This window comes from Lynx rufus, unplaced genomic scaffold (assembly GCF_022079265.1).
Source record: "Lynx rufus isolate CCGP_SWC_20201006 ecotype Redwood Valley unplaced genomic scaffold, mLynRuf1.p SCAF_16, whole genome shotgun sequence".
In the NCBI taxonomy this organism is placed as follows: Eukaryota; Metazoa; Chordata; class Mammalia; order Carnivora; family Felidae; genus Lynx; species Lynx rufus.
The window spans coordinates 41173529-41198266 of NW_025814830.1; the positions used below are offsets into that span (position 1 = coordinate 41173529).

Consider the following 24738-nt stretch of genomic DNA (forward strand, 5'->3'; position numbering starts at 1 on the left):
TTAGGTAGCTAACCCAATGATACAAAATGTTTTGAAAAATAGGAGTACAGCCTTTTCCCACCCATCTAATACAACAGTGATGACGATTAGACCTCTTTCTTCCCATTCTTCTTTCCACGCCCCGAGGCAGATTTGAAGATGCAGGAAAATGTTGCCCGGGACGCCAGAGTAGGTTAAATGAGGGCTTACAACTTACCCAGTCTTAACGTGGGGTGCATTTGCTTTACTCCATCCCTGTTGCTTTTTGTGTTCGACAGTGGAGAACACGCAGCTGACCCTGAACCTGCAGACGGAGAACAAAGGCGGTGTTGTCTCGGGCGGTGAGCTGACAATTTTCCTGGACGGGCCAACTGTTGATCTGGGAAGCGTGCCTAATGGCAGTGCCGTGACAGACGGTGAGTGCCGCCCTGCTCCCCAGGGTTGTGCCGGGATGGGGCGGGGCAGGCCTGGGTGGGAGTAGGAGGAGGTGCCCGGGGCTTGGTTCTCTACCAGGTACCTGGGTTTGGGTACCGCTCAGCCAGTCCTGGCCCCCGATTCCTCTTAAGCAGTTCTTCGCATGATCAAAAGTGTGACATGATTTTTTAAGGACAGCTTTCTGATAAAGGACCAAAATAAATGCCAGGTCTTTGTAAGTGTGTTGTACTTTGCTTTGAGAGCAGAGAAAATATCTTTTCATCCCACACGGGCTCTCGAAAATAAGATGTCTTTATTAAATGTTACTTGGGGCCCCTTTTTCTTCCCAATACAGTTAAACTTCCTGGAGGAGCTTGAAGGTGTCTTTTATAAGACAGTATTGGGTGAGAAAGGGGGCTGTGTGTCTTAGAGATTCACAGTAGCAAAATAGAGACAGAGGCAGGAAAATTGGAGTATCTCCCACTCTGTCCTGAATGAGGGCAGTTTGTTTCTTTTGATCTACTCTGAAATTAGTCACCTTTGGATCTAGCAGGAAATTATTTCATGAAGTCTGAGGTCTGAGATGGGCTGGGTTTCTCCATAATTTTTCTCGTTAAATGTGATGTAACTGTGGCACTTTCCAGGCCCCAAACAGGCTTTCTGTAGCTTTGAGGGAGTGAGATTTGAATTCTAATGCAAGGGCAGTAGGGTGGAATCTCAGTGATTGGATGGGCCTTGACTTGAGAAACCTCCCTGGACTGAGTGGTGCTTTGGGTACTTTTGGTGCATGGAGGAAACATGAATTATTCGCTCATTCTGCACGTATATCCGTAATTGAGCACCTGGTACGTACTAGGTCTTGGACCAGGTGCTAGCCAGATGGTGGGGGCAAAATTCATATGGTCTCTACTCCTAGGAGCTTCTGATTTACTTGGTGGAGGTGGGAATGTTAGACATGAAACAAGGAGGTGCAGAAATAATTATGTAACTGTAATTGTGACCAAAGCGATGAAGGAAAAGTACTGGGTGATATGAGAGTCCCATACTTTCGGGAAGTCTCACTTCAGCTGGGGACCAGGGAGGGTTTCTTTGAGGAAGCTGAGACCCGCCAGAGCTGAAGAGATTAGACGGGCCGAGGGGGAGGTGTGGGGAGGTGCAGGAGTGGGGTAGCTGAGTGAGAGGTCGAGGGGTCCCTTGTGCAGAGGCTTCAAGGTGGGAGAGAGCTTGGCCTGCAGTGGGAACAGAGGCGGCCAGGTGGAACGTGGAGAGCAGGAAGGAGAGTGGTGGCTGGTGAGGCTGCAAGGGCAGCTCGGCTCAGACCACCCAGCTTCGAAGGCTTGGTGAGGACTTTGGACCTTGTCCTAAGAAGCAGAAAGCTGTTGAGGGGGTTTTTAGCAAAACGGTGTCATAATTTGATTTGAATTGAATCTGATTTGGCTTTTTAAGAGCTTTCTGGTTGTGATATGGACGAGTGCAGTGCCCTAATTACTTGCTCCCACTTTGCACGGTCAGCATGGGTTCTGCGTCTCGTGTGGTGCAGCTGAAGTTTATTCAGTGCACAAGGCAAGTTGCTTGGAAGTGCTTGAGGTGTTCTTGAAGGTCTTGGAGAAGAAGAGCTGTTTCCCAGGTTTGAGCGCCTCTGTGTGGGGGCCCCCGTCAGATCTCATCTGGCTGTCCCTCTGCCTGTTCGAGCTGGAGGCTGTGGCTTGCTAGGTGTGGTGGATAACCCGAACGCATGGAGTGAACTTTGTTCCTGAGCCACAGTCTCAAACAAACCAGGGCTGAGCTTCTCAATGTTTCTGTCTTTTCTTGTGATGGGTCCCCTGTCTAGGATCCCAGCCACCTTCAAGAGAATCCAGCGGGACAGCTGTCGCTCCAGACAACCGGCACCAGCCCCCCAGCACAAACTGCTTTGGTGGGAGATCTCGGTAAGACAACCTCCCCCAACCCCCGCCCCCCCCCCCGCCCCCCCCCCCGCCCCGCCCCGCTTGTGGACAAGGAGGAGCTGGGAAGGTGCTCAGAGTTATTGGAAAACATGTTGGGAGGTGGCGAGGAACAGTTTATGTTAGAAACTGTTGGAAATTTCCAGAGGGCTTATCCCTGACTCAGTGTGTTAAGGAGGTGCTGAGGGGGGAGTACAGAACTCAGGATTCTCAGAATAGTCAGGGGTTCCTTGTCAGAGATTGGGACTGGCTAAACTGGTTATTTGGTTAAGAGCCGCCAAACAGAGCTTGGCTAGTGTTTTGTGATTCAGGGTCAGCGACCACAGTTATCCTTTTAGGATGTACATGCAAATGTTTAGAGCAATGGTTCTTTGTATGTGAGATTTTCTGTCTGTGCATTTCTATTTTTGGGGGGTGATCCATGGTTCCCTTTGGGCTATTGATTAAGACCTCCTGAACTGGAAGTCTGAATTATATTATACTTATTATACATATCAAGAGTGACTTAATTTACTGCATGCCTGTCTCATACCTGTATTAATGGTGCGAACTCATTTCCTTGGCAACTGAATTCCCAGACAGGAGAATAGTTTTAGGTATATTAGAGAGGTGGGGAGGAGGGAGTTGGGAACCTGTTTTTATTATTTATCGCAGTGTATAAAACCCCCAAACACTTTAAGGAAATTATAAGGAAAAGAATCATATGAGTGCAGTTTGTAAATCGTTATTACCTGCAGAGAGTAGATAAAAAACTAGTAAAAATCTTCTGGAACAAATCCCAGGGATTGGGAATAATGCTTTGAGAAACACAGTATGATTTCAGCCAGTACCCACAGCGTCTCAAATGATCCCTCTTATGACAGCCATCAGCCTCACTGGATGTGGTGGTTTTGAGGGTCTGTACAGTTTCGGTGCCAGGCAGGTGTCAGGAGCAAGAGAGGGTCAGATGTTTAGATCTTTTGTCTGTGGCGTCACTAGAAGCCAGGGTGCCATTTTCCTGTTCTCTTTTCTCCAAGCCTCTGCAAAGGTGTTACCTCCCACCCTGGAGACCATTCACTTTTTCTCGACTCACTAGATGAGTTATAAGTTGGGATAAACAGGCAAGTGTCACAGGGTAAAGACCAGTGATATAATTGGCAAATTTTGTGTCAACAGAGGCCCGAGGAGCACCCAGAACTAGAGAGAACAGAATCTCTTTGGTAGTGAGCAGCTGGCGGAGAAGAACACCTCAGCACATCACCCGCTGAGAGCGATGCCTTCTTAGCTTTGGCACTAGTAGCTGCCATCTTGGTCTTTCAGCTGACTCGGAAAGTTTGTGTCATATGTGACTGATGTCACTTATTTGGGGGCTGGAAGGCAGAGTCTGGCTCTTAGTAACTTTGGAATTAAGTTCTTGACCTATTTATTGCTCTCTGAAGTTCTCTAGTTAATCTTGAGATTCACATGTCCTAGTAGCCCTTCTTTGTCATTGTTAGTGCTGAGGATTACTGTCTTTTAAGGCAGCAAGCAGACTTCCAACAGAAAATTGGATGCATTTTTGCCCATCACACATGGTAGACATTCGATTTTGGTTAATTATTGGTGGGCAGAGTGCCTTCCAAGTAGCTGGGGCCGTGTGGGCATCCACATTGGCCTGCTAAGCTCCTGTAGCCTTTTCTACACATGGCCTCTGAGTTTTCACAGGCCTCTGCCTTCTAAGTATTTATTCTGTGTTCACATGGAGCCTGCTGCCGTTCAATAGCAAACACTTGTGAAAGGATCATCTGAAGGCAGTGTCTTCTGTGTCACTGAGAACTCCTTTCCCCCGTTGCTGCCGCACTTCAGGAGATGGTGTGCACGAGCAGCGGTAGCAGGGTAGTTGACTGGACAAGGGTGCGGGGCTTTGAAATCAGAAAATACAGATTGAATCCTGGCCTCTCATTTACTTGCTGTGTGATATCGGACGAGCCGCTAAACCTCTCAGCACCTCAGTTTTTTTCACATGTGAAATGGGGATATCGCCTGCCTCAAAAGCTCATTGTAGGAAATAATGGAGATGGGCTATGTCAGTGTGAGGGCTTGCCTATGGGGCGTGCTCAGGGAGAGTGGTGGGAGGTTCCTTTGCTCTGGAGAGTCTGTTGTATGCCCCTCCTGACCCCCAAAGCTGGGAAGTGTGGCATGGCTGATTATTTTTGCATCAAGGACTGTAGTTAGGAGGGTGATGAATGAAACCTTCAGGATTCAAGGACAATCCTCCGCTGTCCTTGGTTTCCTGGGGCAGGGAGGATGGGCTTCTCCCTGCTGCCTCTGGACTAAATGTTTAGCCTTTGCTGTCTGACGGGTAGGTTTTTCCTGGACTTGGGGGCCACTCACCATGATCAAGGATGCTCTGATGTGCCCAGAAAGGTTAAGACTGCAGTGTCAAACAGCTGTTTCCTCTCCTTTCTCCTACTCTATTAAGGTTTAGAACCAGAACCATGTAAGGGTTTTACTTAGAGGTTCATCTACCCAAGTTCATCCAGCAAAGGGACCATTTGCTTGCCAAGCATGACCTCCAAGCTCTTTGAGTGGGATTTATCCACTCTTTAAGAATAATTGGGTGAAACATCTCTAGTTATTTTACCATCTGGTCTGCCACATGGCAGCCAGCATGGGATTGCCACCAACGACCCATGTGGCATAACTTGATTTATAGACACACCATATTAGTGTGCAGCGCGTGGGTCTGGTTGAATAAAGAATGCATTAATGTCATAAATTGTGTGTAGTCTTAGAATGAAATATTATCCCATAGTAAAAATGGGGTGAAAGATAGTTGCCTCAATATGGGGGAATCTCAGAAACATAGTGTTGAACAAGAGGAGCAGGCCACTGGGGGGCAAAATATAGTATGATGTAATTTATATAAAGTTAAAAAATGTCAAACTAAACCACATATATTTTTTAATGGATACCTCCATGGGGAGTAAAGCAATAAAAAAATGAAAAGGAATAATTAGCCCTGAATTCAGTAGAATGGTTATCGTTGTAGGGGCGGAGATGGGTAAAGTAAGGAAACTTGGAAACTTCATGGCACCGTGAATGTGGGGGGTGGGTACTCGAGTGTTCATCTTCCTTTTCTTCTTAGAACCAAACATATATTTAATATATTCCTTTGTTTACCTGGCATATTTCACAATAAAAAAGTAAAAAGCAGCCTCTGTCACCCTGAGAAAACTGACCAGCGATGGTATTAGGTTGGAGACACTGTTGTTTGCTGTTGAGGCAGACAGATTTCAGAATTTAGGATTTCTCCAGGCTCAGTAATGACCACTTACTTCTTCCGTGCAGTCTGGCTTTGTAACAGTGGCCAATGATTCTAAGTCAGTGATCCACATTGGCCTCAGAGGTTATGCTCCTGTCCTGTTCCAACTCTCTCCCAGGCTTGAGAGCTGAGTTTGGGAGTTGGGGGAGTGGGTTCCAGATGAAGGCTGGCCACTGCCAGGTAACGTGTCAGAATGGCACTAATCTTGGTGGGCTGAGAGGGCTGGTCTAACACTCCTCGGCGTTTGACTGGAGTGGGGGCGATTACGTGGCTTACCCTGGATTCTGTCAGCGTGCCATGCTGCGCTGCATCCTCAACCAGTGTTCCTCATTCCAGTCCGACAGTGGCGAGTGCCTGGTGTGCAAAGGAGCCCCCTGGGAGAGTGTGTGCTGGCTGGCACAGGGAGGGCCTACCACACCCTTTCATAATCCCCCAGCGTTTATTTTATTTTGCTGGAATGAGGGCTGGCTTTGGGAGCCATGCCTAAGTCAATTCAGGTTTTGAAGATGTGAGATGTGCCTGGTGCTGTGCACACATTGCACGCGACACGGCTTCTACTTTCCACGGCGAGGTCACAGTCTTTGTGATATACGTACGGGTTGTGTGGGAAACAAACCATGAGCATCACGGGAAGTTCAGAGAGAGAGGTCCGTATGTGGAGAGGGAAAGACCGAGGACAGAGTGGAGGGGGCATCTGCAGAGAGACTGTCGTCTGTTGTCCGACGGTCCCGTGCAGTGTCTTGGGAACTATGGAAGGGGCGAACGGTGAGCCACAGAAGCCAGCAGCGGGGCATATGTGCAGGGAAAGAAGGGGGTCCGCACCGGTAGTGGCAGCTGTCGTCAGAGTCACTGTTCGGTTAGAAATGGGCGTGAGATTCGAGACTGGAGAGTAGACAGTCAGGATGTTTGAGTCCCTCCGTACTTGGCTGATGCGTCGTCACCTGTGAGTTTTTCCCCGTGCCGCGGTTATATGAAGTCAGGGAGTTGAGGTGCAGCCAGCTCCCGGATGACCCGCAGGGTGGTGTGTGAGCAATGCCGCTCCTCTAAGCACAGCCTGAGATTTCCTCCGACTTGGGTACCTAGCCAGGAGCCCCTCTAGATTTGCCACAGTTATGTAGGGAAATGGGGAGACCAAAAGGGAAGAATGCACTGAACTTTTTCATTAATAGGTCTGAAGACCAAAAGAGATCTTGTTGAAGGAGCTGTATGGGGGCTTCGGCAATTAATTTTCCTTCATTCCGTGTGTACATGTCTGTTTTGTATAAGAGCATGTGTGATCATGCACGGATGTATATGCATATGTGTGTTTGGCGTGAAGGGATAGAAGCCTTGAATTTGCTTATGTCCATCATCAGCTGTGAGTGTTGGCCAGCGTCGGTCAGAACCTGCATTTTAACGTGCTCCCCTGTGATTCTCTTACGTGCAAAAGTTTCAGAACCTCTTGTGATAGAATTTTAATCCTCCTTCCTTTCCTCTTTCTCTTTTTATCCTGCTTTGATAAAAATATATCAAATTTATGGATTCCCGTGCCTTGGCATTAATGACCTCTGAAGATTTAAAAGAGCTGTAGTCTCAGAGACTTACAAAGCCCCAAGGTCTCTGGTGAGCTCTAAATAGCTCATCAGCTGTGTCTGCAGACAGCCTAGCCCAGAAAGGAAAGAAAAATAAACTCAAGCAGGCGTGCATCTGCTGGGAACGCTGCTGGGAGTCCTGGGAGGACCAGGGGGGTTTGGGAAGCAAAGCTAATGGGGACAGAGGGACGGACAGGATGAGAGTTGAGTCTTTGGGCACTGGGCCATTCTCTCAATTATCACTGGCCACTGTTAACCTCCCCTTCAGTTGAGATGACTAAAGGCTACTTGATTTGAAACCACGGTTCTTTAGAGATGTCACCTTGTCGGCATGAAGCTCAACTGAACACCTTTACAATTTTCATTCAAGCCTCCCGCCCAACAGCTTTTACTTCCAATCCTCAGGATTGCTGAGGAAGCAAAAGGATTAAGCAGAGAAGTTAAGTGTGGGGCACCTGGGTGGTTCAGTTGGTTGAGAGTCCAATTCTTGATTTTGGCTCAGGTCATGATCTCACAGTTTATGAGATTGAGCCCTGCGTCGGGCTCTGCTCTCACAGCATGGAGCCTGCTTGGGGTTCTCTCTGTCTCTCCCTCTCTCTGTTCCTCCCCTGCTCCCACTCTCTCTCTCAAAATAAATAAATAAACATTAAAAAAAAAGAGAAATTAGTGTAATTCATTTATTCCTTCAGTGATAACTAAGACACAGTCCCTGCTTACAAGGGACTCTCTTCTGAGTAGTTGGTTTAGATGGAATAGGATTGAGACTGTGGACAGTAGTCTTACTGCATAGTCAAAGCAAGGCATTGAAAAGTAGTCATGGAGATTAATTACATTCATTTATACATTAATTTATTAATTTTATACCAATTAAAATTATGCACTATACAGTACTATATACTTATCTCTTCATTTTATAGGTAGTTATTGGGCATTTCTTTTCTGTGAGCCTAGAGAGGTGTGGTGTGTGCCAGAAAGCTGGTTGGGAACTTTTCGTGAGCTAAGAGAAAGTAAGGCAGCTATCTGCAATTAAAGGCAGTATTTGTTCCACACACAGGAATGCCAGGCTCTGGGCTATGTTGTGGTGATACAAAGATAGAAAGCCGTGGTCCCTGTCATCAAGGACTGTGGCATCTAGCAGGAGACAGACACATAGGTGATAATTAGGATAGGGCGATGGACCCCACCATGGTGGTGAGTTCACATGCAAGAGGAGGATAGTGGACGGTGTACCCAAATCCACCTGGGGGATTTAGGGGACACCTCCCACGTTGGAGCTGTACTTTGAAAGGAGCTTGCAGACCAGCGACATCAGGGTAAGGGAAGTCATTCCAGGAAGAGAGTGCAGCAGGGCGGAGACAAGGCGGAATAAAGAGAACTTAGCATATCCGAGGAAATGTTAGCTAGTTGGTAATGTCCATATGTAAGATATTTGGGCTGATAGCTATAGCAAACTATGGTTCACAGGGCAGATCCAGGATGCCACCTGTTTTTTTGTTTTTGTTTTTTTTACTTTTTTTTTTAATGTTTATTTTTGAGAGAGACACACACAGTGCGGTTCGGGAGGGGCAGAGAGAGGGGGAGACACAGAATCCAAAGCAGGCTCCAGGCTCGAGCTGTCAGCATAGAGCTCGATGTGGGGCTCAAACTCATGAACCGCAAGACCGTGATCTGAGCCAAAGCCAGACGCTTAAGGAACTGAGGCACCCAGGCGCCCCTATTTTTCTTTTTTTTTAAAGAGCGGTGTTAGGTTCACTGCAAAATTGAGCAGAAGGTACAGAGATTTCGATTTCCCATATGCCCTCAGCCCCCACATACACATGTCTCCCCTACTCTTAACATCCCGAACTAGCACAGCACATTTAAAAAAAAATTTATTTTTGAGAGCGAGAGAGAGAGTGCGAGCAGGGAAGGGGTAGAAAGAGCGGGAGACACAGAATCTGAAGCAGGCTCCAGGCTCCAGGCTCTGAGCTGTCAGTACAGAGATCATTACCTGAGCCGAAGTCAGACACTTAACCGGCTGAGCCACCTGGGTGCCCTTAGTGCAGCACATTTGTTAAACAGTCGATGAACCTACACTGACACATCCTCATCCCCCAAATCCGTGGTTTGCATTACATTTCACCCTCGTTGTTGTACATTCTCTGGGTTTTGATGAATTTATAGGGACGCTTATCCACCATTATACTGTCATACAGAATAGTTCTACTGCCCTAAAAATCCTCTGTCCTCTACCTGTTCATCTTTCCCTCCCCCTCAACTCCTGCAACCAGTGATTCTTTTATAGTTTCCGAAAGACTCTCTGCCTTTTCTAGAATGTCATATCATTGGAATCATCAAGTATGTAGCTCAGATCGGCTTCTTTCACTTAGTAGTAATGCATTTAGGTTTCCTCCATGTTATTTTATGACTTGATAGTGCATTTCTTTTTAGTGCTGAATAGTATTCCATTGGATGTACACAGTTTATTCATCCATTCACCAACTGAAGGACAGGCTTGATTCTGTCCAAGTTTTGACAGTCATGAGTAAGGCTGCTAGAAACATCCGTGTGCAGGTTTTTTTGTAGACATACTTTCAGCTCTTTGAGGTAAATGCCAAGGAGAGTGATTGCTGGAACATATGGTAAAAGTATGTGTAATTTTTTTTTTTTTAAGTTTATTTACTTTGAGAGAAAGAGAGAGAGAAGAGAGAAAGAGAATGCACGTGAGCCGGGGAGGGGTAGAGAGAGAATCCCAAGCAGGCTCTGCTCTGTCAGCACTGAGCCCAATGCAGGGCTCGAAGTCAGAAACCATGACATCATTGACTTGAGCTGTAATTAAGAGTTGGATGCTTAACCGACTGAGCCACCCAGGCATCCCAAAGTATGTTTAGTTTTGTAAAAAACTACCAGGTTGTCTTCCATAGTAGCTGTACTATTTTATGTTCCCACCAACAGTGAATGATAGTTCCTCTTGTTCTGTATCCTCACCAACATTTGGTGTTATCAGTGTTCTAGATTTTGGCCATTCTAATAACTTTGAAGTAGTATCTCATTGCTGTTTTAATTTGCATTTTCCTGATGATAGATGACGTGGAGCATGTTTTCATAGCTTTATTTGTCACCTATGTTGTTGTTGTTTGGTGAAGTAAGTGTCTTTTCAGTTCCTTGGCCTATTTTTTAGTCAGGTGGTTTCTTTTCTTTTTTTAAAATATTTATTTATTTATTTATTTTGAGAGGGAGAGAGAGAGTGAACAAGAGTGGAGGAGAGGGTCAGAGGGAGATATATAGAGAGAAACCCAAGCAGACCCAATGTCCAACACAGAGCTTAATGTGGGGCTCAGTCTCACAATCGTGAGATCATGACCTGAGTGAAAATCGAGTCAGACGCTTAACCAGCAGAGCCACCCAGATGCCCCTGAGCGGTTTCTGATGGTTGAGTTTTAAGAGTTGTTTGTATATTTTGGGTATCAGTTCCTTATCAGATATGTCCTTGGCAAACATTTTCTTTTAGTCTGTGGCTTATCTTTATGGTCTTGATAACCTGTTTTTGTAAATAATATTTTATTTATTTATTTATTTAGTAAGTAATGTTTTATTTGAATACAGCTATACTCGTTCATTTACATATTGTCTATGGCCACTTTTATGCTCCAGTGGCAGAGTTAAGTAGTTGTGACAGAGATTAGACGGTCTGCAAAGCATAAAATATTTGCTGTTTGGCCTTGTATAGGCAGTTTGCTGATCCCTGCTATAGGAGATGGTAAAAAGGTGAGACCCAATTCATAAAGGGCCTTTATGCTTTATTGAGGACTTTTTTTTTAAATAATTTTTTAACGTTTTTTTATTTTTCAGAGAGAGAGAGAGAGAGAGAGAGAGACAGACAGAGTATGAGTGGGGGAGGGGCAGAGAGAGAGGGAGACATGGAATCCAAAGTAGGCTCCAAGCTCCTAGTGGTCAGCACAGAGCCCGACCGGGGGGGGGGGGGCGGGGGGGGCTGGAACTCACAAACCATGAAACATGACCTGAGCCAGAATTGGACGCTTAACCGACTGAACCACCCAGGTGCCCCAAAACTTTAGATTTTTAAATTCTTTGGAGATAGTGAACCACTGAATTTTGAGAAAGGGCATGATGTGCTATTTCTGTAATACATTATTCAGGAAAATATCAAATGGATACATTTGAAGTTGTATCAGTTAAGGTTCATTGCAGGAAATAGAAGTCACTCAAATAGAAGCCACTCGAGGTATCTTGAGCAGAAAGGGATTAAATGTGTGGAATTAAGTGTTTACAGAAGTCTTTGTATGGGCTGGAAGAACAGAAGCATGACCTTCCCCATCCTTGGTTTTAAGGTCACAGCCCTGCATCTGCAATCCACATGTTGGGAAACTGTTGCTGCCCCTACAGCTGCCTCACACACAGGAAGCTGGTGGCCAGGGTATAAAGAATGGGGGCTGCCAGAGCCCCTGCCAGTCATCAGGACCACAAGAGGAATGGCCTCTGCTTTCTTTCTGCTTTCCAAATCTGCAATAACTTCTCATTCGTATAATCTGCATTGCTTCCAGAACTTAGCTGCAAGGGAATTTAAGGGTCTTCTGGCCCCTGAGCAAGTAGGCAGAAGCAGGGATACTTGTAGAATAGAGGAGATTGGGGATGTCTGCCACAGTGGAGGTTGAAATTAGAACCAGGGACCAAGAGGAGGACTGTTGTAGGGAACTGGTGAGTAAGGAATTGATGACTGGCCTTGGGCAGTGGGCAGAATGGAGGGAAGTCAAGAGAAATACCTAGAAATACCTAGGAGGTGTAATCACTGAGCAGGACTGGGTGACTGACTAATGAGACGGGGTGAAGGATGAACAGGAATAGAGAGGACTCACTGCTTAGATTGTGATGTTATTCAAGGAAATAAGAAATGCAGGAGGGGAGGAGCTTATGAAGCTGTCACTTTAAAATGGCATCCCCCATAATGGTTGAGATTGGTGTTAGCAGCGTCTGTGAAAAGGTAGTGCTGTGTGGCCCTGGGGCAGTCACACTCTGAAAGTGTATCCTTAGGGGCAGGAATGAAAACCAAACTTGAAGAGATATAGAGCAAAACAAAGTGTATTTCTGATGTTGGACTATGGGGCCAGTATAAGGGTCACCACAATGAGGGCACAGCAGTGGTATTTCTACTTTAATTTTATCTGTATCTGGATTCTGGGATTTCTTAGTTCTAGAAAATTGTGATTGAAAGGGACAGGATATACAGAGAAGCAAATAAAGAGAGTATGGGTTTTGGAGAAATGACTTTTTAGTCCTGGGAGCTTAGGCAGCTTGGGTATGTGGTGATTAAGAAGCAGAACAGAACTGATGGCAGATGCTTTGGACAGATGGGGATGGCAGGGAGAGGGGGGCTTAAGCCATTTGGTGGCATAGTGTGGCATGATGAGGTTAGACTTTTCCTTTAGGATTCTGTGGGCACTCAGTGACTCCTTTTGAAATTGCCAAGCTCTATGGAAGTGGAGATTTGGGGTTTAGTTTTTTTTTTTTTTTTTTAATGTTTATTATTGAGAGAGAGAGACAGAGCATGAGCATGGGATGGGCAGAGAGAGGAGGAGACACAGAATCTGAAGCGGGCTCCAGGCTCTGAGCTGTCAGCACAGAGCCTGATGCAAGGCTTAAACTCACAAACCACAAGATCATGACCTGAGCCTAAGTTGGCCGCTTAACTGACTGACCCATCCAGGCGCCCCTGGGATTTAGTTTAGTGCGTATCTTTACAATGGCATACTCCGTAGCCTTGATAGAATGATGCATTTCAAACATTGAAACGATTCTATATTTAAGTTTTGTGTTAGATAAAAATATTTACTGAACTGAAATACAGAGTTTATATAGCATTACGCTTCATGTGTCACAGTGTTCCTGAAGTTATCATGTACCCTTAACTTATTAAAAATATAGGGGCACCTGGGTGGCTCCGTTGGTTAAGCGTCCGGCTCTTGACTTTGGCTTGGGTCATGATCTCACAGTTTGAGTTCGAGCCCTGCATCTGGCTCTGCACTGACAGCACAGAGCTTGCTTGGGATTCTCAATCCTCCCTCTCTCTCTGCCCCTGTCCTGCTCCTGTGCTCTGTTTCTCTCTCTCTCAGGATGAATAAATAGACTTAAAAAAAAAAAAACTTATTAAAAATATAGTGAAGATATTGGTCTCAATATTCTTTGGGTCTCCCATCTTTGTTTCCCTTTATGTGTTAGTTCACTTCATTCTTGCATCTGCTTCTATCTTTCCCCCAAAATTACAGCCACAGAGGCTCACCTGACCTTTCTGCAGGTTTACCTCGTGGACTAGTTCTTTCTGGAAACATTCTGTGCCTTGGCTTCTATAATAATGGAGAATATTAGAGTGATCCTCTTTTTTGTTTTTTTGTTTTTTGATTTTTATTGATTAAAAAATAAATCTGATCCATGGAAATATACATATATATATGTATATATATTACACATATACCTGCATATATACGACTGTATTATAGAACAGCGGGATGCAGTAGTAAATGGGGCAGTCAAGTGAGTCATCGTTAAGAAGGTGACCTTTCTGCAAAGATTTGAAGAAGATGAGGGCTGGCCGTGAGGATATGTGAGAGGAAGACTATTGGGGCAGAGGAATGGCTTCTGCAGAGCCCCGTGGAGCTGGAAGAGTGGTGGGGAGGCTGGTTTGGCTGGTGTGGAGGGAGTAGTGGGAAAATAGGAGAGGGGGGCAGCACTAGATGGGGCCAGATCGTGTCTATGAACTTCTGTTTTATGGATTTTAAGGTCATTTTATTGGTTCATACTATGAATTTGAAATATGACTTATGGCAAATTGAACTTTGTCCTGATCTCATGATCCTCTGTTTTTTTAGTACTTTTTCTCTTAAAATTTATTTGGTCTGCACAGTGAAAAGGAACAATCTACAACAACGTACATGATACTCAAAAGCATCAGGTGGAGTGCAAGAAGCCAGACACAAAAGTCTGCATTGTAGCCTATAGCATTCTGGAAAAGGCAAAATTACTGGGATAGACATCTAATCAGCAGTTTCTAGGAACTGATGGGAGGGATTAACTGCAAAAGGGCACTGAGAATGGAAATATCCTGTGTCTTGATTATGGTGGTGGTAACACGATTGTATACATTTGTTACAACTCATTAGACAGTACCCTTAAAAAGGGTGAATTTTACTCTGTGTAAACTACACCCGATTTGTAAAAATTATTTTAAAAAATCTGTTTGGTTTGACATTAGCATAGCTGTCCCAGCTTCCTTTTTGTTTCATATTTGCTTGGCATGTATTTTTCCCTGCCCATTTATTTATTTATTTGTTTTTGAGGAGGAGTAAGACCCAAGTGAATAAGGGGGGGTGTAGAGAGAGGGAGAAGGAGAAGGGAGAGAGAGAGAGAGGGAGGGAAGGAGAGGGAGAAGGAGAGGAAGAGGGAGAGGGAGAGAAAACAGGGCTCACCCCAAGGAGGGGGGTGGGCTGGTGCTCATCCCATGCGGGACTCAAACTCGAGAACTGTCAGATCATGACATCAGTGGAAAGTCAGATTCTTAACTGACTGAGCCACTCAGGTGCCCCTCCCTGCCCATTTAGTTTCAACCTTTTTGGTCCTTGTATGTTAGGTAGCATTATTTGCGATGGCATTCAGGTGAATTTTTAAAACACCAGGATGATAGCATCTACCTTTAAAGTGTCCCAGGCCATATACATTTCTTTGATTCGTGATGTCCTTGGAGTTGTTTTCATCATCCTCTCGCCTTTTCATTTCTGTGTGTCCTGCCTTCTTTATTTCCTATCCCTAGACTGACTTGCCACGTTAAACCTGCCTTAGGTGTGCTTTTCTTTGTCTTGATGAGTGGAAGTCATCTTTGGTTTGCTCATTATTTGATAATGGAGTGTGAAAGTCTATATCCAGCAGTGTGAAGGGTGTGGAGAGACCAAGGACTTGCTCCCTCTGTGAAGATTTTGTTTGGCTTTACTTTTTAGCATGTCTCTGTGTTGGGTCTATTGTATAGATAGATGGCCTTTGAAGGTTTAAGTTCTAATGACAAAATGACTATGGTTTTTGAATGTTTATTTATTTTTGAGAGAGAGAGACACACACAGAGAAAGCGTGCGAGTGCACACATGAGTAGGGGAGCAGCAGAGAGGGAGACACAGAATCTAAAGCAGGTTCTAGGCTCTGAGCTGTCAGCACAGAGCCCGACACGGGGCTCAAAGTTAAAAACTGTGAGATTATGACCTGAGCTGAAATCAGACGTTTAACTGACCAAACCACCCAGGCACCCCTAAAATGACACAAATTAAAAAAAAAAAAGATTAGTGAAAACATTGAGTAGGATGTAGTACAAATAATTGTTATTTTGTGAAGGAGACGGGGGAAGTAAGACCAGGTTGGTTTGTTGTTCCTTTTTTTTTTTAATTTAATTTTTTTTAATTTTACCTTTAAAAACGGTTTAAAAAAGTTTTATTTTAAATCACATCGTTCGGTTTTGCTTTACACTTAGGAAAGAATGAATTGCAGACTACTGAGGAGTTACTTCTCCATTTATTTCTTCTTGGAGGGGCAGAGGGTGCAGGGGGAGTGGTGCCAGACCCTCAGCCAAATGCCATGCTAAAGGCACGTGTGCGTTATCCCTCTGCCTGTCCCTAGCGGAGCCTAGAATAGCGCCTTGCTGCACGTAGCGGCAGCTCAATAAATATTTGTTGAACTGAAAGAGTCTTGTGTTCTTGCTCCTTATTTGCCGAAACTTCGGGGTGGGTCTTGCTACTAGTTTACATTCCTTGGTGCCACAACTCCTGAGAAGTGATGATCTCAGGGGCCCAGGGTATAGGGGAGACTTTTTATCAGGACTGCCTTGTGCTTTCTAAGGCTTAGCCTAACCGCCAAGAGCATGGTGGGTTGCCACTGCTCTCTCAGTCTCTTCTGTGTCCTCTGTTTTTTCTTCATGACTGATAGTTCTGTATTGAACCCTTCGCATGGACTATTCTTTCCAAATCCTTGCAACTTCTGCGGTTTGCACTGGAATCAGACATAGTTTGACACATAATTATGTCCTTTTGGGGAAAAAGAATGTATAAAGTCCCTGTACCTGGATTCTACCAGAAGAGAATGTTACTTACCCACTAAGAATAGTAACAATTCACTTATATATCGTTTGTTCAAATTTACAAGCAATTGTTGAATCTTAAGAACGTGTATCTCATAAAGGACGCTGCATCACAGAAATGCTGTTCCTAGGAGATGAGCCCTGATTGCGTAGAGCTAAGCCATACTTGCATAAGGCCTTCTGAAATCAGAGTGAAACAGGGTGGTCAGCAAGAATTTGGGCCAAGGCTATTACCTAGCCATATCTTTAAAAATTAGTATCGTCTTCTGTGGAAATTGACATTTATTTGTTTGGGAGGATGTATTGATTTTCTATTACTGTATAATAAATCACCACAAACTTAGGGCTTAAAACAGTAACATTTTTTAGCTCACCCTTCTGTAACAGCACAGGCTGGCTGGCTGGATTGTCTCCTCAGGGTCCCACAGGGTCAAAATCAAGGTGTTGGCCAGGCTGTGTTCTTTTTTTATTTTTTTAAACTTTTTTTTTTTTTAATGTTTATTATTTATTTTTGAGATAGAGCACGAGTGGGAAAGGGGCAGACAGGGAGAAGACACAGAATCTGAAGCAGGCTCCAGCTCTGAGCTGTCAGCACAGAGCCCGATGCAGGGCTCAAACCCATGGACCGCAAGATCATGACCTGAGCTGAGGTTGGGCACTTAACCAACTGAGCCACCCAGGTGCCCCTGCATTCTTTTGTTTTCAAAGATATTTTTTTAATGTTTATTTTTGAGAGAGAGAGAGAGAGAGAGAGAGTGCTGATGTGGGGCTGGAACCCACAAAACGTGAGATCGTGACCTGAGCCAAGATCAAGAGTCAGACACTCAACTTACTGAGCCACTAGGCTCCCTGGCCTGGCTGCATTCTTATCAGGAAAGTCTAAGAAGTATTTGCTTCAAAATTCTTTCAGGTTGTCGATAGACTTCAGTTACTTGTGGGTGTAGGACTCAGGTCCTTGTTTCCTTACTGGCTATTAAACTGGGGCCTCTCTCAGGTCTGTAAGGCCGCCTGCGTGTTCCCCACTCCCATGTTCACGCCAGCAAGGGTGTGTCAAATCCCCCTTGAACTTTGAATTGCTCTGATGTTCTTTTTTGCTCCCCACTTCTCACACCTGCCAGAGAAAACATGCTGCTTTTAGGAGATCAGGCCTGCTTGTGTGATCTCCCTTTATTAAGGTCAGCTGCCATATAATATTATCAAGGGTGTGAAATTTTGTTGCATTCACTGGTTTTAGGCATTAGGGTGGGGTATCTTTTGGAGGCGGGGTCGTTTTAGAAATTCTGCCTACCATAGGGGCGCCTGGGTGGCTTGGTCGGTTAAGCGTCCGACTTCGGCTCAGGTCACGATCTCACGGTCCGTGAGTTCGAGCCCCGCGTCAGGCTCTGTGCTGACCGCTCGGAGCCTGGAGCCTGTTTCAGATTCTGTGTCTCCCTCTCTCTCTGCCCCTCCCCTGTTCATTCTCTGTCTCTCTCTGTCTCAAAAATAAATAAACATTAAAAAAAGAAAAAAAAATTCTGCCTACCACAGAAGGTATTTCTCTTAACTGTCATGTTACTCACTTGCCTAGTCTTTACCTGTTGGTGTGTGCTTGAAAATTACAGCTGGGACACATAAAAACCCACGTAGAATCTGGTTGGATTTGAAGATTGTCTCACAATTTTAGTATATGTATGTGGGCATAAAACGGGTCTGGTGAAATCATTTTTATTTTTAGACGCTGATATTAGAGAACGTTTTTACATGATGCTTAGAGTTAGTCTTTCTGGAAGGCAGTAGCTCTGATACTTCTCAATTATCTGCTAGACTTTGGATTCCATCCCCTGGCATGGATTCCATTCTCTAAAGGGATGGCGGGAGATGAGGAGGTGGTGAGTGGATTGCAAAGAACTTTGGTGGTGCTAGAGATTACAGGCCCAAGAGTGCTCTTGAACTTGAATGCCTGCTTCTTTTATTCATTCAGCAAATATTTTTATGCGCCTTCTTGTAAGGCCAGGCACATGCTGGGTGCTGGTTATGCAAAGGTACACAAAAGAGACATGGTTCCTGACCTCATGGACCTTACTGGAGATAGACATTGAACAAATAAACGAATATACAATCACAAATACAAGTGCCATAAAGGGAAAATTAGAATGCCTTGTGAGAGAATGCAAGAGAATTTACTCTAGCCTGGGAGATGAGGGACGTTTAGACCAAGATTTGGATCGGGCTTCTAGAGAAGAGTGTGCCAGCTGAACAGATCAGCAGAGCCTCTGAATTTTCCTCAGGAGCAATTTGGCGCATTGTGTTGAGGAATGTCCAAGGAACATACTCTTTTTGGAGCTTACCTCACTCCTGCTGGATTTCTGCCTTTGTGATATGCTGTGTCAGAACACTTAGAAATAACACCCGAGTGTGTCGTTGACCCTGGTACCTCAGGGTCCTACGTAGTCCTTTTTGGTCTGAGGCTGTAGCACATGGGACACTCAAACGATTTCAGTAGACAGAAGGTGGAGACGCTCTTCTGGCTTACCTGCACAAGCCAGGGCTCCACATCCCTTTCAGGGTCCCCCCATGCAGATTCCAACTGCATGTCCATGGGGGCTGGCGGCCCACAGCGCTGGCTGCCTGAGCGTCCTACATCCTTGTGCCGTCTCAGGCCGTGGGACACATCAGTCACCCACTGCAGCACCGAGCGGGGCGGAATGGGGAGTGACTACTTCCCGTGAGCTTTAGCTCTCTTTCAAGTGTGGGAGGGTGTTTGAGCATTCTCTTCTAGTGTTCCCAACCTGCAATCTGGAATTCGGTTAGATGAATCAAAACGTATCCTACGTTCTCTTGCAAGATGCATCTTTTAGTCTCCTAGAGCTGCCACTTTGGGGAGACTGCTCTGTACTCCAGGCTGGGCAGAAGTAAATCATTTGTCTTTCCGGGAGGGACGTAGAATGGACTTGGCAGCAGTTTTATTTTTACCTTTCCTGTCATTTCAGAGGCTGGCAGCCTAGAGGTAGGGTGTGGAACAGAGCCGTAAATTACCCTTGGAATGACTGGAAGGGTCCCATTTTAACTCTTAATTGCGCCTTTCCCTTTTAACCTCCCCTTCTTATCCCCTTCCCTGTGGCCGCCCTCCCCCCACCCCCCCTCGAATCCACTTTTGAACAGGGAGGAAGAATTGAGGAGGGGGTAGGTCGGAGCAGGTTTGCTTGTCGATGCCTCTCTCCATGGTGGAAACAGTTTCTTTTCCCATCACCAATTCCCCTGTTTTTTTTTTTTTTTTTTTTTTTTTTTTTTTTTTTTTTTTTTTTTCCTGTGCTTCTATTTTAAGAGCCTGTTTTTTTGCTGGTTGTCTTACTGGAAACTGGCCCAGCCTCACTCAGTTTTGTTTCCATGCTGCTATTAAAAGACAATGCCCAGTTAAGAGGCCTTGGAAGAGGGGCAGGACAGACACCATCTTGGGTCAGGTCACCCAGGCACATACCGATTCCTTGGATTGGAATGTGAAAAGGGTTTATTGGGTGCTTTTAATGTCTATACATTGTTTTTTGATTTGTTTTTTTGATTTATTTTATTTATTTATCAAAAAAATTTTTTTAATGTTTAGTTTTGAGAGAGAGAGAGAGAGAGAGCACGAGTGGGGGAGGAGCAGAGAGAGAGAGAGGGAGACACAGAATCCAAAGCAGGCTTCAGGCTCTGAGCTGTCAGCATAGAGCCCGGCCCCGGGCTTGAACTCACAGACTGTGAGATCATGACCTGAGCTGAAGTTAGACGCTTAACTGACAGCCACCCAGGCGCCCATTGATTTGTCTTTTTAAGTGGAGGTTAGCTCACTATTAGTTGTTATACCTTGAAACTTCTCTTGTGTGGAGCTCAAATACTGATGGGCCTGAATCAGAGGTCAAAGAACCCCTGTTTTGTGTCTTGGCATCTTTTACCAAGATAGAAAATTATGCTCAGCGCTTGGTATCCAGTCAGCCGGGACTTCTTGACATTTGGGAGAGATGTGTCCCTATGCTTTGAAGAATTTTCACATTTACTAATGCAGAGTGTTTGGAGAGTCCTGAATGTCGCCTGACGTACATTCTTATCAAGATTCTTGCTTTCTGTATTTTTTTGAGCATATCCTCACACTATAGTTACCTGTGTTTTAAAACTTTTGCTCACTTTTATTTTTTTCTCATGTGATGAACTGTTTTTATTTACATTGGCTGCAATATACAGATTGATTTTTTAAGAAAATTATTAAGTTAGGTTTACTGAGATATAATTTGTACATGGTAAAATTCATCCTTTGCAGTATACAGTTCTGTGGGTTTTGACAAAAGCATATAATCTGGTAACCACTACCATACTCAAGACGTACACAGTTTTATCTCCCTGAAAAGTTCCTTCGTGCCTCTTTGTCATCAGCCTTTCCTACTACCTCCAGCCACTGCCAAACACCAAATCTGTTTTCTTTGCCTATAGTTTGCCTTGCTTCTTCCCAAATGTTATAAAAATGGAATGACAAACTGTAGCCTTTAAAGTCCTCCTTCTTCTGGTTAGTGTAGTGCATTTGAGATAAATCCATGTTGTTTTGTGTATTAGTAGTTCGTTTGCTTTTATTTGCTAAGTAGTATTCCCTTGTATGGATGTACCACATTCTGTTGATTTCACCAGTTGAAGGACTTTGGGTTGTTTACAAGTTTGGAAATAAGGAAGAAAGTCACTGTAAACATTTGCCTAGAGGTTTTGGGGAAGCCTGTATTTTCCTTTCTTTTGGGTAAATATGTAGGAGTAGGATTGTGGTTTGTATGCTAAATGCATTATTTAACTTCATGAGAAACTGCCAAACCGTTTTCTAAAGTGGCTATACCATGTTGCATTCCCTCCAGCAGTGTTTGAGAGGTTCAGTTTGCTTGCATCCATCCTCCTCAGCACTTTTTACTGGCAGTTTTTTGTCTGTTTAGTGTCCGTTCCGACACGCATGTGATGGTGGCTCATTCTGATTTTAATTCGTATTTCCCTAATGACTAATGATGTTGAACATCTTTCATGTGCTTGTTTGCCATTTGTAGATCATCTCTGGTGAAACGTTTGTTAAAATCTTTTGATTATTTTTTATATTTGTTTGTTGTTACTGAGTTTTGAGAGTTCTTTATATATTGTGGATCTAAGTCCTTTATCAGATATGTATTTTGCACATATTTTTCCCCAGTCTCTGGATTGTCTTTTTGTTTTCTGGCCAATGTTTTTAGAAGGGTAGGCATGTTGAATTTTGATGAAGTCACTAACTGTTTTTAAAAATCCATTTCCATGTGAATGATATGATAGACTTAATAATCTCAAATTGTGAGCCACTACCAAATTTGAATTCCACTTTTAACTTGGCAAAAAATTTTGTGTTCTGGCTTGTAAGGCATCACTTTTTTGGACTCTTCATTTCGTTTTCACTCATGGTACCAATGCTAGGGCTGCCCTCCTTATTTTTTAACCAAGGAAACAAAGTTTTATATAAGTACTCCACATCAACTATTGCCATGTGATGATGGTCAACAAAGCTGCACTGGAAGGACAGTGCCAGGTTGTCAGCCAGGCTCACTCACTGGCCAAGTGCCTCTCACATGTCAGCATTGTAGGGTGTGATGCAAGTTTGTGTCTGAGCAAAATTACAAATCGCCGCATTTCCACTAAGATGTAAGCTCCTTGAGATCAGGGACTCTTTCTGGTTTTGTTTCTTAGTGCTCACCGGTTTACTGAAGAGTACGATACAGGATATGAATCAACAGCCAGATGGAAGAGATGCATAGGGTGGGGTGTGGGGGAAGGTGCTGAGCTTCCGTGCGCTTTCCAGGCACGCCGCTCTACCCACATCTCCACATGTTCACTGATCCGGAAGCTCCAGGCACCCTTTCTGTTTTGTTGCTAGTCCTAGAATAGGGATTAGTGCTCAGAAAACAATAGATGAAGGGTACCTGGGTGGCTCAGTAGGTTGAGCGTCCTACTCTTGGTTTCACCTCAGGTCATGATCTTGCTGTTTGTGGGATCAAACCCTGCGTCTGGCTCCATGCTGATGGTGCGGAGCCTGCTTGGGGTTCTCTCTCTCCCTCTCTCTCTGCCCCTCCCCTGCTTGAGTGTATGCCTGTGTGTGCTCTCTCTCTCAAAATAAATCAATAAAACTTAAAAGGAAAATAATAATTGATTGCTTTTCAGTGGACTTCATGAAAAGCGATACAAGATGTCCCAAAGCAACCAAGGCTGTGACTCTCAGGGTGCAGCTGAGGACCGAGGCCAACTCTGTGAATGGCAAAGCCTGAGTGCCAGGGGACAGCCCAGAGCCCTGTCTGGGGGACCTCATGTGCCACAAATCTGTTTCTAGGAGTGTGGAGAGAGATTTCCAGGGCCCTGGCCCTGACTGGATTTCTTAGGGAGGCTTCAGTTTCTGAGAGAGGAACTTAGGTGAGGACATGCCAGCATTCTGAGAAGGGCATGCTGTGAAGAAAACTCAGTCTCTGTAACTAGGTGACTTGAAACTACTTGTGGAGTTTTGCTGTTCCATCTTCTTCTGCCTACCACAGGAGCTGCATAACCCCCCACCCGACCCCTGCTGCCCACCCGCCCTCAAAATGGTGGCAGGATCGGGCCAAAGTTGAAGTCACAGGCAGAGCTGAAGCCAGGCTGCCTGTGGTGGAGCCCAGCTCATCTCCACCCCATCGTCCCGCGTTTGTCCTGATACTATTTTGGCTTATGGTGTGTGGTTTCAACATTTGGGCCAGCTTTTAATCACGACACAGTCCCATCTTGTAAGGGCTGAGTGAATCCTCCAAGAGAGGAAACTGCTGAAGGGAAGATTTTCCTTAAATGTTGAGACCTTCTCTTCTTTGAGACTCTTCTATTAAAGGTAATTCAAGGTGAAAAAGGTAGTAACTCCCGATTTGGGGCAAGAGAAGAATCTGGGCAATGGGTGTGTGTGTGTGTGTGTGTGTGTGTGTGTGTGTGTGTTGAGGGTGTGTGTGTGGGAGTTTGTGTGTGTGTGTGTTGGGGGGGGAAGGGTGTGTGTACATGTGTGTTGAAGGGAGAGGGGAGGGTGTGTATGTGTGTGTTGAGGGTGGGGGGGTTTGTGTGTGTGTGTTGAGGGGAGGGGAGAGGGTGTGTGTGTGTGTGTGTGTGTGTGTGCAGGGGAGGGCGGGGGTGGCAGTGAGCTGCGGCCAGGGAGGCAGCACTTCACGCCAAGTGGTCCCAGCTGCCCCTGGTTTCCAGGCTAATCCCAGCCCTGCTGCAGCCCATCATTCAGGGCAAGCTGCTATCATTAGTGGTTAAACATTTCTGAAACTATTCTCTCTCAACTCTGACCACATGCCCTTTCGGGGAAGGGAGGGAGGAGTCAGGGGGAGTTAGTGGGGCCCACCCTGCTGTCATGCCCAGCTGCTCTGCAGAGGGACAAGGAGCCCTCGACTGGACGTGCTCATGGGCTTTTTGGAGCCTGTGTGTGTGACAGGACTGAGGTCGCATTTTCTATGCTGCCCACACAGCCTGCTGCCTCTTGAGTGATACAGCCCTCTGCTGTGGGCTGTGAGTACCAAATCAGAGAGGATTTTTTGTCCTTTTAAGGGGATTCTTGGCTGAAATAAACTTTCTATTAACCAGTTTTATCTCTCTTGAGCTCTCTGTCTTAAACACATATACACACATTTGCCAGTGGCTGAAGACCCGTCTTTCCCTTTGGAACTAATCTGTACTCCTCCTGCTTTCGATGAGGGCTTGTGGTAAAATGTTCAGTACTAACATTTCTTCCCGTGATGTGGGAGTTTGAAATATTTTTCTTGACTGAGGTGTGGTTGACAGCTTTTGATTTATGAAATTAGCTCAGGGAAAAATAAGATGGAAAAAGAGAGTCCAAATTAAATCCTTATTTCCATAGCTCATTTGTGCCCTCTCTATCCATTTTTAACTGTCGTGCAGTCTTTAGGTATGAACTCCAAGGTTTGCAAGGTTTCTTCTTTCCTTCCTTCCTCCCTTCTATCCTTCCTTCCTTCCTTCCTTCCTTCCTTGCTTCTAGTTTTGGTCCAAGAAAAGACTTTTTTTCCTTACTCAAAGGTGTACAAACTCAATGAAGAAAACTAGAAAAGCATAAAAGGAAAAGCTAAGGGAATTCGTGTTCACAACAAAGATAATCACTATTAATACATATTTTTTAATCACTATTGATATTTTGGCTTGTTGGAAAAAGTCTGTTTCTTGTGCTAGAGTAGGTGGTTGGTGGGGGCACCTGTTCCCCCCCGCCCCCCCGAGAACCTACAGGTTTGTTGTGCTGCAGGCTTGTTCCAACACGCTGATTGAGGGGGGTCTCACCAGCAGAGGTGTTGTGGTAGGTATGGAGCCTTCCAGCCCAGCAGGGGACCTTTCCGTTAGAGCTCTTTAGCTTTCTATTGGCCGAGTGACCCGTGAAAGAATAGCCTGGGAGGGATTCAGTTCAAGTCCAGG

The 24738-nt window shown here is 45.0% G+C and overlaps 1 protein-coding gene across 1 annotated transcript in view; it reads left to right on the top strand.

The window, feature by feature from the left end:
• WWP2 (WW domain containing E3 ubiquitin protein ligase 2) overlaps positions 1 to 24738 on the top strand; it is a 148473-nt gene that overhangs the window by 65290 nt on the left and 58445 nt on the right. Inside the window, exons 5-6 of the mRNA XM_047078683.1 lie at positions 258 to 395; positions 2225 to 2321. Of these exons, the coding sequence (XP_046934639.1) occupies positions 258 to 395; positions 2225 to 2321 (235 nt within the window). The remainder of the gene's footprint in view (positions 1 to 257; positions 396 to 2224; positions 2322 to 24738) is intronic.